This window comes from Lineus longissimus, chromosome 2 (assembly GCF_910592395.1).
Source record: "Lineus longissimus chromosome 2, tnLinLong1.2, whole genome shotgun sequence".
NCBI classification, from domain to species: domain Eukaryota; kingdom Metazoa; phylum Nemertea; class Pilidiophora; order Heteronemertea; family Lineidae; genus Lineus; species Lineus longissimus.
Window position 1 is genome coordinate 7,679,116 of NC_088309.1, and position 18,609 is coordinate 7,697,724.

An 18,609-nucleotide genomic window follows, 5' to 3' on the forward strand; every position below is an offset into this window, starting at 1 on the left:
ATAGCCCATTTGAACCTGCCTGCGCCACGGGTACAATGCTAGTATACATGTAATGCTTTGCAGAATGTTATGTAAATACAATGTACAATTAAATGTTAACCAGCGGTTTATATGCACTCTTATCATGATCATGTTAATTGGGGAGCATCATTTTCGAATAATAAACAGTACACTTAAAATGATAATGACATTTTATTGATTATTTTATACATGTCCGCATGCCAAACATATATTTCATAAATATACATAATTGATAGAATCAGCAAATGATTAATCAAACGATGTTACCCTGCCCTCGGCGAAAATTTAGTACTCGAGCAAAGACTTGGGTGGATTACAGCACGTTTAGATCGCTGTCCTCATAGTGTGATCTGGAACCAGTTGTGGTTGCAGAAATAACGTCCAAGCATGTTTGGAACCAGTTGTGGCTATGAAAGAATTGTGCGAGCACAAAACGGTTTGGTTAGAACCCGTTGTGGCTATGAAAGAAACGTCCGAGCACAAAAAGTTCTGAACACAAACATATTTAGAATTGTCAGTGGGTTTGAAACATATTGTCTTCAGACGTTCATGTCCCAAACTACCATTACTACAGCTAATTTCAATCATGGTTTGCTCGGAAGTTATTTTTCACAGCAACAAGTGGTTCAAAAAACGAGAGCTAGGCCAACAGCTGGATCGAAGTATGTTGTGCTCAGACGTACTTTCCGCAGTTACATCTGGTTCTAAACTTGGTGTTCTCACAAACATTCTTTTTTCTCAGCTAAATGCACAAATGGTTCTGAACATGTTGAGCTCACACCCTCTTTTGAGATCTACAACTGGTTCTAAACACGTTGAGCTCACACGCTCTTTGTAGATCTACAACTGGTTCTAAACATTTTGTGCTCAGACGTTCTTTTCTCATCAACAACTGGTTCAAAACATTTTGCTCGGACATCTCTTTTCACAGCCACAACTGGGTCAAGCATTTTGCGCTCGGACGTTTCATGCACAGCCACAAGCTGTTCTGAACATGTTATGAACGGACGTTCTTTTTCACATCAAAAATTGGTTGCTCGAACCTCCTTCCACATTTCGAAACAGGATTAAACGGCAATGACTGGTTTTGAATTTTCTGGTTCAATAATTTCTCCCTTCTCTTTTTCTTTAACGAGTGTTTTTAGTTCTTGCATTGGCTCCTTTTGTTCATCCGTCTCATCTCCAGCAAACACCATATTCCTAGACAGATACCAACACAACATGTACAGAAGCGGAGACATAAAACGTATTCCGAAAGTCAGACCATGGAGGCTGTATCTGATGGCGTCATTGTCGTAAACGAGGCATAAGCCAGACTCATCCTGGCTGCAGCTTGAGGGGGATTCCGTCACCAGACAGAGACTGTCCAAAAGCGACCCGTAGAGGACTGGCACGGGAAGGACTGAAACACATGACATGGGAAACAATTCTACACATTCCAGATAAAATACAGGCGTGAGATGATATGTTACAAAATCATGAACAAGGCAAATACACGTATGTCACAATTTGCAACCACGTTGAACTGTGGCACTCATTTTAGGGTCGCATTTGCCAGTGAGCGATAAAAGAGATATATGGCCATTGCTAACCTTTGCTAAACCCTAAGTTCGTGCCAAGTTCCTATTCAAAAATATTTACTGGTGAAATAGTCAAACTGGCCCGGTCAAACGGTTCAAGATGAAATACTTACTGCCGATACTGATGGCTATGTTGATTAACGCCAGTGCAAGTGATTTGTCTTTTCCGTCCATGCATCTAAAAGATAAAGGGAGAGACAGTCGCATCGAGCGGAGGAAAATGAAAGTATCACAGTATGACAAAATGTCCGTTTTGCGATAATGTATATTGCTTCGCGCTTTTGTCAGATTTGAGCCAATGTATTAAGCAGTGTAATACGGGGATGTATGGTAATGGATGTAAAGTATTAGTAAGCGAACATAACTACATCCATAAGTTTAAATCACAAATTAAAGCAGTAGTGTTATAAAAACTCTTCAAGGCGAATGCTTGCGGAGCAGCATATGTTTACAACGTGAGGAGGAACAGTATCGATTGCTTTTGAATACAAACCTTATTGATACCATCACTAACGGCATGACTGTAAGGTTGGTGAAGAAGCTGAGGACTATCAAACACACAGCGTAAGGGATGAGCATACCACACTCAGACGGGCAGGCCCCCGACGTGGACGTTAAATTACCTCCGACGCAGTCACAACCAGAATACTTGGAATGAAGAAGGATCGACAAGACTTACATTTTTTGATGAAAATGATTTGTTTTCAATGAATGAGACAGTTACATGTATGTTCTAATCGGGAAAATGGAAACTGACAGTGTCAAAACTACTCGGTGACTCAAAAAACATTATATACTTTTGATATTGAACAATATACCAAGCCATGAATTAAATTTATAAAAATTTCTACAAAATGGGAAAATCTCAAAATTTTGAATTTTGAACGAACGCCGTGTAGGCCATCAGACATGAGAGCTCGTATGACTCTGAGCATGACTTTGAGTACAATTACAAACCTAATACTTACACCAATGTCACTTCCTCCCGCATCACAGCCTGCCTGGCACGGTGAGTAGTACGTGAGGCCATTCGACCCACAAACTGGCTCATACTGCCCATCGGGACAAAAGCATTGATGGCATGTCTCGTTGATGGTCAGGACTGAACCACTCGAATTACTTCAGTGTCAGAGAAAAGCAGAATTAACACTAAGGTATTTCGAGAAAGGTGAAATCAGGGGCGTAGCTAAACCAGTCACAAGGCGTAGCGAAACCCAAGGGAACATTCTGGTCATTCTGGTCTCGGAAAGTGGTGGCTATGGGTAAATCTACCTGACTCTTTGTTACTCCTACCCGTTAAGACCATAAGCTCACACTTTGACGACCTTTAGACTAGTCTTCGCGACGTTGTGTGACGTAATGAACATATAATTTTGTAACGCTATCACTTTTTCAATGTGTAGGCGGAGAGCCGTATCATCAGTTTCTATACTCACACCTCCAGGTCAGTATATCCCGGTATGTGAACTTCTGGACACCCAAACGACATCAACCCCAGAATCAACGTATAGAAGACTGCAACACCTATGACCGCTCGAAGGAAAATGTCATTCAGGCTCATCTTAATTCGTGAGGTCAGCAGCCCGCTTAAACCCATTCCGAGGGCACCGGAGAAGACTATTCCCGCTGGAAAAGGTTGATATAGATTGATATGAGCGCTGGTCTAGGTTTATTCATTGTGCACTCCAGTGTTCTTCGTTTTAAAACCTGCTGTTGAACCCCGTATCGAACGCCTGTCGCAAGACCATTTCCTCGCCACTGAAAAATCTTGTGATATGATTTGTTTCTTTTTGGATATAAAAAGCGCTTGAATCCCTCTTGTCTCAACGCAGATTAAGTTGTTTTCTTTGTCAATTTCAATACGTTCTTCACCTCAGCTAATTCGAAGAGTTCAGGAGGCGGTCATTGTATGCCCATCTAATGCAAAGTCATGAGCAGCGTCCTTGCTAAACCTCTTCTTTGCCCTTACCTGTGATGGAGTTTGCAGTAAAAGTGTCCACATGGAACTGTGACTCGATATATTTGGGCCCAAAAGCCATGTATCCTACGCCAGCCCCCACGTCAAACATACTCCCAATTATGAAGACAAGGAAAACTCTGTTCCTTAACAACTTCCATACACTTTCGGGGAAACCTGCAATCGAATAAAGAGAAAATGTATTTTACGAAACATAAGAATCCAATTGAGTGACGAAATTCATGTAATGTAACTCCCCAAAATACATTCGTTCTCAAATGAGTGACACCTCATCACTTGGGTGAAATTATTAGTTGTTAACTGAGTGCTCCATGCGTACGCCATTCCAGTACCGCACCGGCCAAACCCTGATTAAAGTTTGGCAATGAAGGGTAGGTTGGTTGTTCATGAAAGACAGCAATCCACAAAATGCTCGACTGTCCTCACTTTTAAGTAAAGTCTTGCTCTTCTCCGCCGCTCTTTCCACGACACTTCGTCTCCGCTCTCTCATAAGATTAGTCTCTGCTGTCGATGCATTTCTGTCCATATCCTTTATAGGTAGTTCTCTTGGGTAAAAGAGTAGGGGGAGGCCCGCTAGGATTGTAATGACTCCGATGGCCAGGAATCCGATCCACCATGCCCCGATCCAAGACGAATGCTCCGGACTCAGATGGTGGTCTGAAAATTTAGGGATTTGAAAATGAAACTGAAGGAAAGGTGCTAGTCGATTATGTTTATGTATGGGATAGTAACTGACTCCGAACCGATGACTGTCAGCCACATCCTGTCCAAGTGCCCTGACCTAGCAGCCCTAAGGGAGGAGATCTGGCCATCGGGAACCTCCATCAAGGACCAGTTGTACGGTGACCACGACCAACTAAGGCAGGCGACGGCGTACATCGCTAGGACGGAACTGACCATCTAAGAGATAACGAATAGAAGAAGAAGTAACTGACTGAAGAGATCAATGACTTTTTTGATAGCATTTAGGCAAAAAGTCCATCAATAAGCCAGTTCAGGAAGGGGTGGATGAACCCATCTTGGACCTGCTGATGCGTAAACCTGTCTTACCTTGAAGATCCACTGCAATGTGCGATACCCCAGCACCTAACATCAGACCTAATACTGGGGCGATTGACCGAAGGCAAAACATGAAACCTAAAGAAAAAAGATATTTCGAGGTTAACCAGAGATAACTGTTGTTTCGAAACCTCTCTTAACCCATATCAAAACCTTCTCCATTCTCCTCATCGTTTACAGCTGTTTGCATTGCTATCTGAGCTCGTGTAACAGGCTGACGATATTTTAAGATTCTTTGTGCAGATCAGACATCAGTTAAAACAAAAAAACTTCTTTCTCACCGATGTATAAAGCTGCCTCCTTTTTGCCGGCGTTATCGTCTAAGAATGCAATACCAATAGACCACAGGCCAGTAGCTCCACACCCGGCCAGGACTGCAGCAGACAGGAATATACCAAATGCCGCATCCCCATTGCCAACTCCAGTCCTGGTCGTATTGTCACATCTCGCGAAAAGGTCGAGCTGGGACTGATTCCTCTGACAAAGTTGACTGCTGCTGCTTCTGCTGTTGCGGCTTAATTCCTCAGTCGTTTGGCTGCTATCGTGTTCGCGCGGGGTCCCGTAGATGAAGAACGGTAATGTCATTAGAATGGATGAGGCGCCGATGGCAAAGGCACACCCAGCCAATACCCGCGGCCGATGTGATGTGTTCAAGAAATGACCGACGAAAACAACGGCTATAAGAAAACCGATTTCTCCCGCGCTGACGATCATGCCCGAGCGCTGACTTGGCATGTCAAAGTGTTTCTCGATTGTGGTGATCTGGGAGACGAGATACATTGGAAACATTCCCGACATGACGGCAAAGATACACAGAAAGAACGTGAAACTCTGGATGTTTTTGAAGACCTGAAGACATGGTGGGTGACACTTGCCGAGCCCGCAGCGGGGCGGCTTCTGGAAGACTGCTTTATCCATCGTTTTGGTCAGGAATGGCTCATCAATGAACTTTGCACTCATCTGTAAATTGAAGGCACCAAGGGTTAGTTTTAGGACAATGAAAATAGACAGATGAATTCCGAGTCAACTCGTGATGCGGGTACTTGTATGATGCCAACTTACAGCTGTCCCCGAGGCCCGCCACACTCTTAAGATTTATGAATAAAAATAACTAATAGACTGGTAGTTCCTATTTCACCAACTACGAAATTAGTAAAAATAGTAGTAAATGAACCATTAAGTTCTAAAAAAATAACAATTAAAATTGTTAAGAATTACTATTTTGATAGTGAAAACAACTACATGTATATTTCACAATCGGTGCAATAGGAACTGCCGGAATAGTAAAAAATTACTATGAAATACCTATTTTAACTAATCAATTTTAAGAGTTCAGTGCATGGTCGCGAGATCGAGAAACCAGTCGGACATAATGCGGAGAGCATATTTCTTTGGGCCACATCGTCGTAAACTCTCTCATTATGCATGTACATTGTACATATTTCATATCGTCATCGGGTGATTCATTGTATAGTTTGGAAGATAAGGGCAGGTGGCAAAGGGCTATTGAAGATTTGAATTAAGGTTGGCGATCCTTGGCTCCTGTTTATAGCTCAGCTCCTGTTTACCGGGACTTCCACTTACCGTAAAAAATTGGATATCCTAGCGGTGATCTTGTTGAGGTGAACAAGACCTAATACGACACTTGACCTCAGCATGTACATGTATATCAAGTGGGAAAAGTGAGAATAATGATGAAACACTCCAACCAGAATCGATTCTTGAAGAGATTTTCATCAAACAGTGGCAGGCTTTTATACACGTTGGCCTACTTTTTAAAGGAAGTTCAAAAGATGTACACCTTCATGTAGGACATGTATAACAGCAGGTAGTCAGGTATGAAGGGGCCTTGGCCTGGTCAATGTGCATTGTGCTGGCGGCGGTCATGCCAAGAGGTGATGTACAGGTTGACAACGGGGAGTCTCGAGTATTAACAAAAGTGGTACCCCGTACGCTGTGCGTAACTTTTGGTGACCTTACGTTTTGCGTAACTTTTGGTGACCTTACGTTTTGTGTAACTTTTGGTGACCTTACGTTTTGCTCGGCTGTTACTATGGCCAGGTCGCTCGGTTAATACTTCAATACAGCTTACTGTCTTTCTTTAGTCCTCTCGCTTTACGAATTAAGAAAAAATTGAAATGTAAACTCCTTTCCTTTTCCTGTGTCAACATTAGCCTCCTCTGAGTGGGAAATGCTGAAACAGTGCTCCGAGATTCAGATACTTAGATATAAACCGGGCCGACCTAATTGTACGTGTTATGTAGGGGATAATGAGAAAACTAATGGGATCTGGGTCAAAAATATGCCAATCGAACTGCCTCGTTTCCGAAATTAAACGCACATTATTAAAGCTTATTAAGCCCATGGTAATTTTTTAGCCATCCGTTTCATTGGCAATTAAGTTGTTCAATTAAGAGGAAGAGATTAAAAATATGAAACCCAATTCATGAAATAAGATGAAAACTGTTGTTTGCTAACTTATATCAAGTGTCAATTTGTGGTCAATAAACAATGTTGAAGGTATGAGATAGTCTTTCAGGTTCACAAATCTTCCTAACTATGAGAAACGAAGGATTTTTTTGAGTGCAAGGAATAAGCAAACCTGTTGATTTTTTTCTGCCAAAAACAATATCAACGCGTGAATAAGGGTCATTGCTAGAGCAAGCTAGCACTTTGAAGAAAAAAATCACCTACAGTTTATGAGTAAATGGCGTTTTTTTTCTCAATTTTTTCCATGGCAAAACTGCCCGTCTTTGCCCCACCTTAATGATAATGATAATAATAGTCTATATTCATATAGCGCTTCTCATTATGATAATACGATGTTAAAGCGCTACTCCCCCCAAAGCCTTTCTAAATAGCCACGTTTTCAACTCCTTTTTGATGGATACAATAGAGTCAAGTGAGTGAAAGTCCGGTGGCAGCTGGTTCCACAAGCGGGCTGCACCAACAGCAAAACACCTCTCACCAAAGTTACACCACCAATAATGCTGATAGGCTTAATTAGCTATACAAGTGGCATAAAGCTTTGCAAATCATCGATGGATGGGAAAAGTCATGTAATATGAATACCATGTCATTTCACCAAGCTCTTACATCGCTGTTTCTGGCCATGCTGCATGCTGTTAAGTCACCATACTTTAGAATTATCTAATAAAATTCCTGGAAAGGCCATAGATTAATCAAATTTGTAGGCCTATGCACATGTCTGTACATTGGCCTTCAGTGCAAGGTGGATTCAAAACTGGGTCCTTTAAAAACCTTATGATTAAGCCCATTGGAAACGTGTGAAAAAAAGCTGCAAATAAAATCACTTCAGTTCGTCTGCTTGATGAGCGAGCAGGTTGACCTTGCCAACTTAGCATTGTGAAAATTCGATTTTGACCAGCGGTTTATATGCTCTCGTACAACGTATTCCCAAAGACTACGGAGTATGTGTACAACTTGTTTAGAACGTCACATACAGTGTGATCTAGAACTAGTTGTGGTTGCAAAAACAACGTACGAGTACAAAAGCTTGTGACTATGAAAGAAACGTCCGAGCACAAAATGTTTAGAACCAGTTGTGGCTGAAGTGGAAACGTCCGAGCAAAATGTTTGAACTTGTTGCTGTGAAAAATATTTTCCGAGCATAACAGCTGTAGCGCAGCTGTGCAAGCGAAGAGAAAACAACATGCTTCGAATAAGTTAACCATCTTTAGAAAAAGGATTAAACGGCAATGATTGCTTTTAAAGTTTCTGGTTCAATGATTTCTCCATCATTCTCTTTTTCTTTTTCTTTTTCGAGATTATTTAGTTCTTGCATTTTCTGATTTTGTTCATCCGTCTCATCTCCAGCAAACACCATATTCCTGGAGAGATACCAACACAATATGTACAATAGCGGAGACACAAAACGTATTCCGAAAGTCAGACCATGGAGGCTGTATCTGGTGGCGTCATTGTCGTAGACGAGGCATACGCCAGACTCATCCTGGTTGCAGCTTGAGGTGGATTCCGTCACCAGGCAGAGACTGTCCAAGAGCGACCCGTAGAGGACAGGCACGGGAAGGACTGAAACAAATCACGACATGGGATAGTTTGGGAAACTACAAATTTAAGCAAACATGCATTTATCTTATGGATGTAAGAATATTAGTACATGTACATGTGCAGTAAAAGGGACATATCTGTTCATATTTTACCCTTGTTTGGCCTTGAACGTTATGTACTTGTAAATCATGTCAGACTCCTGCAAACGTCAAAGGTTTAGGGAATTCTGAAAAAGAGCCAAGGGTTTTTCGGCATTGCAATTATGCGACCCTTAGAACTTTTGCAGCAAAGTTTTAAAAAGAAGGTTTCGGAATCTCAGAAAAACTTCAGGCCTTTTGGATTTTTAAACAAACCTCTACATTGTGCATTCATGTATATGTTGTTTTTCAAAAGCTCAAAAACCCGTGAGTGACCTTACTATTGCATGAAGTTTGTGCCGCCCAAGATCGTTTGTGTCAGACTGGTTTCACTTCTTCGTGTAATGAACTATCGATAAGAATCAGTTGATTAAACTTCTGCAAACACTTTGAAGTTGCAACAATTCGTGCCGAGATCATATACAAAAATATACACGGGTGAAATCATCAAACTGGCCCGGACAAGCGGTTGTATAAAATGTAAACACTTACTGCCGAGACTGACGGCTATGTTCAATAACGCCAGTGCAAGTGATTTGTCATTTTCGTTCACGCATCTAAAAGATAAATGGAGAGACAGTCGCATCGGGCGGAGGTTTGATAGAAGATCATGATAACAACATCTGCCATGTGGATTCGTCTTTTTGGGGCTAAATTACATATCACTGAGTTCGTGTGATCACCCACATTTCGCGCGATGGTGTAAGCTCGTTCTAGTTCCGTCAATTAACCTACATGTTTTTACCACTGTCCAATGGAAGACATTTTAAAAAGAAATTCGTTCGTGGTATCACTCACAATTTACAAAATGAGAAGGAAACGTATCAACTGCTTACATACCTTATTGATACCATGACAAATGGCATGATTGCCAAACTGGTGAAGAAGCTGAGGACTATCAAACACACAGCGTAAGGGATGATCATACCACACTCAGACGGGCAGGCCCCCGACGTGGACGTTAAATTACCTCCGACGCAGTCACAACCAGAATACTTGAAATGGAAAAGGGTCGACAATAGTGATTCATATTTTTCACTTTGAATCATTTGTTGGTGATATGTAAAACAGTTTATTTAACTTCGGGAAAGGGAAATTGATACAATCAAGCTGACGCTTTTATGATGTATTCCGACTTTCCGTACAAGTAAATTTTTGTGAGAACAAATTGAAATGAAACATGCATTTAAATAACATGAATTGTATCAAGTATCTATTTCGGACATCATTTGGCTTTTAATAGATAAGGGGGTGTATGTATGTACATGTACGTGATGCAGATTCCCCTTACACCTTCGTTTTACACATATCCTGAAGTTTAGGTACAATGGATGATAACAGATATCAAAAATCTCAAATAAAACTCAAATTACATGTACAATGTTTGACGGAATGGCGTAAGGAGAGATTTAACTTTGAGATCAATTACATGTACAGCAATTACAATCCTGACACTTACACCAATGTCACTTCCTCCCGCATCACAGCCTGCCTGGCACGGTGAATAGTACGTGACACCATTCGACCCACAAACTGGCTCATACTGCCCCTCCGGACAGTAGCACTGATGACATGTCTCGTTGATGTTCGGGAATGAACCACTCGAATTACTGCAACGTCAGAGAAACGAGAACTCACCACACTAATATATTTCACGTCTTCACGTGTACCATTATAACTCTTCGTGTGCCAAGTCCAAGTTTAAAATAATATGGTTCAATCTTTTGGACTGTGCACAACACATCGCGTTATTTTGCCCCTCATCCCACGGTTAAAAAATTCAGGTGGAGCCCAATACACTGCCTATTGTATTTGAACAAAGCCCGCTCGCAACTAGGCCTAAATTCCCTTTGTTGTAGGGTCACCAGAACAAATCCTTTTTCAATGTGGTCGAAGGGCCTTAACCGGTCAGGGCAAATAAACATGATGTACGTGTAACTCATACTTTGGTGACTTTTAGACTATTCTTCGGGACGCTGGCTATGACGGATGATAACTCTACCATTTCTTCCAGGGCCATATCATCAGACTATACTCACGTAGTCATGTCAGCAAGTGTGTTAGTATATCCGGATATTTGGACTTCTTGGCACCCAAACGACATCATCCCCAGGAACAACGTATAGCAGACTGCCAAAGCTATGACCGCCCGAAGGAATAGATCATTCAGTTTCTTCTTGATTCGTGAGGTCAGCAGCCCGCTGAAACCCATTCCGAGGGCGCTCGACAAGACAATTCCAGCTGGGTAAAAATGGAAAAAGTCTCATCTCTAAAAGTTTGACTAGATTTTCTTATGCAGGCGGTCGTACATGTGCAAGTCTCACAACAAAAAAGGACCGAAGGCCTTTCGCATGACTTATCATAGGAGCCACCAACAATCTTGATTCCATTTGCTTCATTTTTAGGTATAAAATCCGTTAGATTTCTCTTATATGCGAATGCAGATTAAGTGGCTTTGTAAACTTGAATACGTTTCCACCACTGCTTATTCGAAGATTACACTTCCATCGGTCTCATACCAGCTGTAGTCGTGAGCGGCATCGTAGTTACACAACATCTCTAATGACGGATTTGTGGACGTTGCTTGACCTTTTCATTGCGCTTACCTGTAATGGTGTTTGCTGTGAACGTGTCAACGCGGAACTGTGACTCTATATATTTGGGTCCAAAAGCCATGTATCCTACGCCACCCGCTGCGTCAAACATAGTTCCAGTAATCATGACAAGGAAAACGCTGTTCCTTAACAACTTCCAGACGCTTTTGGGGAAACCTGCAATTTACGAAACGGAAAACACAAGTATCGAATTAGAATTGAGTAATAATAAATGATAGAAGAACCCATAAATATGCTTGTCTTCACAATCTCAACGAAGGTGACATTCGCTACTAGGGTGCCATTTCGGTGAGTGGTGAGTGTGAATGCTACGAGTCTGATGCTTTCGCTGTGGGTGATTTATGTGGATTCCTGCGCGCCGGCCTAATTCTGAATCAAGGTACCTGCAGGACAAAAAAGATACCCCGAATTGCTCGACTGTCCTTACTTATAGCCAATGTCTTGCTCTCCTCCGCCGCTCTCTCTACGATGCTTCGACTCCGCTCTCTCATGAGGTTAGGCTCTGCTGTCGATGCCTTTCTTCCAATGGCCTTAGGTAATTGTTTTGGGTAAAACAGGAGAGGGAGGCCCGCGAAGACTGTTATTACACCGATGGTTAGGAATCCAATCCACCATGCCCCGATCCAAGACGAATGCTCCGGACTCAGATGGTGGTCTGAAAAGTTGAGGATTTATTTTTGAAGGGTATAGTGGTTTGCCGGTCAGTTTCATTCAACTAATACGAGTGACTTGTAACTGATGATTCTTGTTTTGATGGCCAGAGTTTTTTTTAAAAGAAGCACGTCAACAAGAAATCCATTAAAAAGCAAGCCAGTGCAGCGGCGGGTGAAACCATCCTGACCCTGCATGCTAGTGCGTCAGATTCTTCTTACCTTGAAGATCCACTGAAATGTGCGACACCCCAGCACCAAACATCAAGCCGAATACTGGGGCAATTGAACGAAGGCAAAACATCATACCTGAAAAATTATTTTAAAATAAAACAGAGATGTGTTCTGTGTCAAAACCTACAAAAATATACTCTATTCTGTTTATCGTTTTAAGCTGCATGAACTTCTTCCCGAATTTGTAATAGGCTGAGACATTAGTTGACACCAAAACGTTGTTCTTACCGATGTATAAAGCTGCCTCCTTTTTGCCAGCGTTATCGTCCAAGAAAGCAATGCCAATAGACCACAGGCCAGTAGCGCCACAGCCGGACAGGATGGCAGCAAACAGAAAGATGCCAAATGACGCATTTCCGTTTCCAACTCCAGCCCCGGTCTCATTGTCACATCTCGCTAAAAGGTCGAGCTGGGACTGATTTCTCTGACAAAGCTGACCACTGTTGCTAATGCTCAATTCCTCAGCCGTTTGGCTACCATCGTGTTTGTGCGGGGTCCCGTAGATGAAGAACGGTAATGTCATCAGAATGGATGAGAGGCCGATGGTAAAGGCACATCCAGCCAACACCCGCGGCCGATGAGACGTGTTTAAGAAATGGCCGACGAAAACAACAGTTATAAGGAAACCGATTTCCCCTGCGCTGACGATCATGCCCGAGCGCTGACTTGGCATGCCAAAGTGTTTCTCGATTGTGGTGATCTGGGAGACGAGATACATTGGAAACATTCCCGACATGACGGCAAAGATACACAGAAAGAACGTGAAACTCTGGATGTTTTTGAAGACCTGAAGACATGGTGGGTGACACTTGCCGAGCCCGCAGCGGGCCGGCTTCTGGAAAACTGCTTTATCCATCGCTTCGGTCAGAAATGGCTCATCCTGGAAAAAGCATTTACCAGTGAATGTCATGATACAAACTGGACTTGATACAAGTCCGTAATTTGAAGGTATCAAGGGTTAGTTTAAGGACAATTCACAATTTAAATTCAAGTCAACCGATCGTGCGTGTGGGCACCCAGCTGCTAACTGACCGTTGAGATACTGTAGATATAAGTGTATGGACGTGCATGTCTTACATGTACGTTTGTAACCTCATCAGTGTTTCATCATTCATCAGTGGTTGATTCATATTCCTCGGAACACATTGGAGTGAAAATTTAGATCAATTTTGGCGATTGTTGCCTTAATAAAAATTGAGGTCACGCTCACCGGGAGTTCTACTTCAACAAACGTTGTGGTCATGTAGAAGAAATTCAATGTTTGTATACCTACCGGCGACATTGTTGTTGCAGTTGGGAGCAAGGCAAAAAGAACTTAGACTTAAAATATGAAGTAGGAAAAGCGGACACGGTGACTAAAAATTCCAGTTTTTGTGCCAAAATCGACTCTTGATTAATATATGACAGGCCTTTGCATGTACTTGATGTAAGTCTATAGTTGGCAGCTAAAAAGTAGGCTAACGGTTCTTCTTTATCAACTGTGACTGTGTTTACATTTACTTAAAAAGTACTCGTACGGCCCGTGAGAAAATGATATGAGTTATTTATATTGGATCAGTCCTGACCCAGAATTATTTTATGGGCCAAGTACATGCAGAGATGTCAACAACCTTGGCGACACTGATGCCTTGTTGGCCGAATCTTTGAAAAACCTACCGGTATCCTGCAAACCTGCATCAATTTTTCTCGCGGATTTCGCCAATAAAATTAAAATCGCCAGAAAGACATTTTTTGATTGGACTCCGTCCAAATAAAAAACGTACCTTAAAAAATCTTTTTTCAATTTTCGCTAATCACAGAACCTACGTGTCAGAGGCGCGAACATTTGGCGATGTACAGTATAATACGTCTTTAGCGCTAAAAATGTTTTCCCTCTAAATGGCTAGTACATGTATTGCAAAAACCCAACAATTAAATGTCACCTCGGACCTTTAACTACGGACCTTTTGAGGCCTATTCTAATTTGCGAGGCGCGCTAATCGGAAATGTGAATATCGTGCAAAAACTGCCCCTCGTACTGTGTCAGCTGAGCGCTAGGTCCCTTTGTGGGCTTACCGGCCGTGTGATGAAGGCCCAGGAGCTTCGAAAGATTGGCTTGAAATCGTCCATAAAACATTTGGAATACTCGTACTTACATCAGCAAATCACTTCTAGTCCAGTTAGCGTGTAGAATGGATTATAATTTTGGAGTCAACTTATCGATCGTTTTCTCGTGATGATGACACTGACCGACCCATGGACGCTGAATGAAGCTTTCGCCTCTCCTTTGCTGTACGTTAATAAAACACACAACCTGCGTTCTTTTCAAACACTTCACGAAGAAAAATTCGAAATGCAATCTCTTCACGTTTTTTCTGTATAAACATCAGCCTCAGTGGGAAACGTTAAATTGTGCCCCGTGATCCGGAAACTGAGCTATTCTGGGTCTAGTAATTCTATTATGTGCGCTATAATGAGAAAAAAAACCGGTATCTAGGTCAAATATATGCCTAACGAACTGCCTCAATATTCTGAAATTAAACGCCCAATTATTGTTGCTTATTAAGCGTGTGGCATCTATTCATCTAACAGTATGCAGTATAGCGTAAAGCATCGGGATCCAAAGCAATCGGCAAGGGCAAAATCAGTGATCTGGGCCACCAGCAATTAGGCAATTAGTCGAATTGGATCACGTTTTCAATAACTGTCCAATGTCAAGGTTTTGACTGCTTACAGCGGTCGAACCAATCGAAGCAATCTTTCAATACTATAAACTGACCAAGAGCCGTTCCGGCTTGGATCAGATTTAGTACCACATGTTAAAGGCCACGCCACATGCAATCAATTGCCGAATTCGATCGTGCTCGGCACCTGTCTCTGCCCGCTCCCACCAAGGTTGTGACATTGTTGCAATTGTCTGTCTTCAGCGATCGTACCATGTCACAGTTTTGAATGCACACTAAAACTAGCCAAAAGCTGTTCTGGCCTTGATCAGATGCTAGTACCACATGTACGGACGCTAGACACTAAAACTAGTGTCCCTCTTCGATTCTCGTTCTGCACTCTCCAGGCTTCATCTCCGTCACACAAGTTTGTGCAGCAGTCGTTCGATGTCAATGACTTGGTGGGTCAAAGACTGTGTCAATGGGAGAGTATGTTCTCTCAAAAATGCCGAACAAAAGCTAGAATTTCGCCTGTTGTGAAATTTTCCAGATTGTATATTTCATTTTGTGTATGGTGTTCATTGAATCATCCGCTTTACAATGAAATGCGGGTATATTGGTGATGTCGTCATGGGCATGGCCTATGCGAATACAATGTTTCAATGCACTGCAATGCATCATAAATTTTCCCCACTTCAAGCTGAAATTGAACTTAAAATTCTGATTATAAAATTTTTTAGGAGAGTCCATTCACAGAAAGGGTCTCAATAGGGAGCAGTGATTACATGTTGGGCTTGTAAACTATCCTGAATAATAAAAAAAACAAAGATGATGTAAAAGGTTGAGGAAATACCTACAAACTGCACCCCTGTGGTTGAAGTGGGCAATTTCAAGACCCCTTTGGAATCCCAAATGTACACCCCAAATATCAAGCCTTCACAAGACAGAGATCTAGGGATGGTTTTCAGGTAAGATTAAATCCATAATCATCCTCTTTATTAGTTGAAATAATTCGAAATCATTGCTTTTTAACTGAGAAATTGGGCCTGGGTTACATTGTTTGTGTTTCAGATGTTGTCTTTGATGAGTATTTATCCCTATTTTTGATGGAAAAATCAGCAGATGGCAATGTCCTAATATACAATACTAATGTATAGGCCCATCCCTGCACATGTAAGGCCATTTTTGGAAAATTCAAAGTCCTAGGCCTATCCCCACAAAAAGTATTCTCACAGAGTATAGTGACGTGTCCAGATTAAAAACACACCAATTTTGAAATAAAAATCTCATGCAATCATATTGTATCAAATGCATGGAAGAAAGTGTTTGACTTCACTTCACGAAGACATACATTTTGTCCAAGCAGACAAGTCGGAGCACAGCCCTTAGTAGATAGTCTTTGTTTTAAGGTCATTGGTCATCAGATTCTGATCTAACCAGCAAAGCTTATCCCCATCATGATAGGGAAAGTGCCTCTTGTGTTTCTACAATTGATTTGAATGACATGTTGTGAACATCAAAAAATGGTGATTCAGTCACCTCAAGACAAAAGGACAGACTGCCAACCAAGTGTAAAAGCTGAGAAAGAAGGCCTGGTGAAAGCAATACATCTTCATCTATCAGCACCTTTATCACGTACAGGTTATGGTTGTGGCATTATCTACGAGTCGTGGTTTGTTTACATCGAATAGTCATTGCCTTGTTAATATGAATCGGTGCATTTCACCTTTCAGGATCTAAATCAAGTTTGATGACTCCCGTCTTCCCAAACCTGACAGTGTTGCTGCTCTCGTCAAACTCTTTGGGACAGCTTTGAGCCTGGAAAGAAGGATGTGGCATTGTCTTCAATCACCGAAATATTGTCTTCACCGCCAAGTTGTGTCACTATCTCAAACGTCAGTAGGAACAGATCGTACCTCGAATTGATCATGACTCTTTAAAAAAAAAACTGACTTGAAATGCCAATTTGAAAATGAACAATGCCTTTCCCCATGTGACTCGTCTTATTCTGGAATTCCTATTGGTCCCTCTGAACGAATGACGATGAATATTCCTATATTCGACTTTCCAATATTTGGCTTCTTTGATGCAAGTGAAAAAGGAGTGCTCACATCTTTGATGAAATGGAATGCCGTCCTAGGCCCTACTCGACCTCTTCTATTGAGAAGGATACGAGGTAAGTTAAGTACATGTAATTAGGTTGTGACAGGGTGTTTTTGTCTGTGGAAACCCTCCTGTTGTGACCAGAGCTCATCCCTTATGAATATTATCTCCTGAAGGATTTTCACTTGGAGACTTCTGTCCTCTTGTCTAAATGAGATGGATGTGTCTTGAACATGAAAGACTTGCCCTTCGAAAACAAACTGTCCTGGCATTAACGTGAAGTCAGTTGTCACGTCGATGAGAAATCCCCTTTTAAATGTTCAACCTTCAAACTGATTTTACTGTTATCATTTTCAGACTGAGTTTGGGCCAGAGATCAAAGATGTTCATTGGTGAGGTAAACAGATTAGCTGACTTGAAATATTTGGTTTTCTGTACACATGGTTCAAAGTGTATTTGTAAGTAAATGGTCACCTGATCTGTGAATCTTCTTCTTCTTATACGTTTAGTCAATGGATGAAAACATTTTTCTTTTTAATATTTTTTTGGCACCAAGGCAACAACTGGATCTTAAATCCTTTGTCTTTGCTTGCTGCCATTGTTGATACCTTCTTCTAGACTGTCACGTCTATTGTAAAGTGTCATTGATAATTTAAAGTGGATTTTGGCTCTATACACCTTTAATAAATTAATTGTTCCTTTTGATTATATTATTGCAAGATGATTTGCCAAAGTGAAGGAGTTGATATTGCAATAAGTATGATATTATATTATTCAAATGTTGCTTGGTGTAAATACAAAGTAAATATGATGTCCGTGATGGTGGTGGTGCCACGGAGTATAATAAATATAATGATTTCCGTGATGGTGGTGGTGCCACGGAGTATACGAAATATAATGATGTCCGTGATGGTGGTGGTGCCACGGAATATAATAAATATAATGATGTCCGTGATGGTGGTGGTGCCACGGAATATAATAAATATAATGATGTCCGTGATGGTGGTGGTGCCACGGAGTATACGAAATATAATGATGTCCGTGATGGTGGTGGTGCCACGGAGTATACGAAATATAATGATGTCCGTGATGGTGGTGGTGCCACGGAGTATACGAAATATAATGATGCCCGTGATGGTGGTGGTGCCACGGAGTATAATAAATATGATGTCCGTGATGGTGGTGGTGCCACGGAGTATAAATATAACAACATTATTAAATAGTAAAATATTTATACCAAGCAACATGATATCCTTAGTTCGCATTTGTTTGTAAGGACTGACAAATTTCATGTCTGGAACTGCATCACTTCTTCACTTTTGCTCTTTTTTCATTTTAAACGTCATCACTGGATGTCTGTAAAGCAGAGAAAAAACCCGTAATGAGTTGTGCCTTTAATATTTTTAAGCGTATAAGTAATGAGTTCCCAATACAAAATCAAAAACAGTTTTTTATGTGACCGATGACGCAGAGCTCGCTGACCGCTACTGTAGCTGCCAACACAAACGTGCTCAATTGCGTTGTCTGCACGCCATGTTGTATGGATTTCCCGATATTT

At 41.5% G+C, this 18,609-nt stretch overlaps 2 protein-coding genes across 5 annotated transcripts; both read right to left on the minus strand.

Moving 5' to 3' along the window:
• Window positions 1-179: 179 nt before the first annotated feature.
• LOC135482483 (solute carrier organic anion transporter family member 4A1-like) lies at window positions 180-6,746 on the minus strand. Of its 3 annotated transcripts, none has more exons than XM_064762548.1 (10): window positions 6,673-6,746; window positions 4,920-5,598; window positions 4,630-4,716; window positions 4,006-4,236; window positions 3,571-3,735; window positions 3,038-3,227; window positions 2,570-2,720; window positions 2,095-2,249; window positions 1,715-1,779; window positions 180-1,423 (listed from the first exon to the last, which is right to left on the minus strand). In XM_064762548.1, the coding sequence occupies exons 2-10, from the start codon at window positions 5,596-5,598 to the stop codon at window positions 1,089-1,091; spliced, it is 2,058 nt and encodes a 685-aa protein (XP_064618618.1). In that variant the 5' UTR covers window positions 6,673-6,746; the 3' UTR covers window positions 180-1,088. The 3 variants fall into 3 exon arrangements, with proteins under 3 accessions (XP_064618618.1, XP_064618617.1, XP_064618616.1); XM_064762547.1 differs by having other exon boundaries at window positions 6,646-6,702; XM_064762546.1 differs by lacking the exon at window positions 6,673-6,746 and adding an exon at window positions 6,223-6,345.
• Window positions 6,747-7,003: 257 nt separating this feature from the next.
• LOC135482485 (solute carrier organic anion transporter family member 2A1-like) lies at window positions 7,004-14,726 on the minus strand. Of its 2 annotated transcripts, none has more exons than XM_064762549.1 (10): window positions 13,580-13,780; window positions 12,535-13,186; window positions 12,295-12,381; window positions 11,850-12,077; window positions 11,414-11,578; window positions 10,847-11,048; window positions 10,267-10,417; window positions 9,648-9,802; window positions 9,300-9,364; window positions 7,004-8,691 (listed from the first exon to the last, which is right to left on the minus strand). In XM_064762549.1, exons 1-10 carry the CDS (start codon window positions 13,586-13,588, stop codon window positions 8,348-8,350), a joined length of 2,058 nt encoding a protein of 685 aa, XP_064618619.1. In that variant the 5' UTR covers window positions 13,589-13,780; the 3' UTR covers window positions 7,004-8,347. The 2 variants fall into 2 exon arrangements, with proteins under 2 accessions (XP_064618619.1, XP_064618620.1); XM_064762550.1 differs by lacking the exon at window positions 13,580-13,780 and adding an exon at window positions 14,442-14,726 and having other exon boundaries at window positions 7,006-8,691.
• Window positions 14,727-18,609: the final 3,883 nt, after the last annotated feature.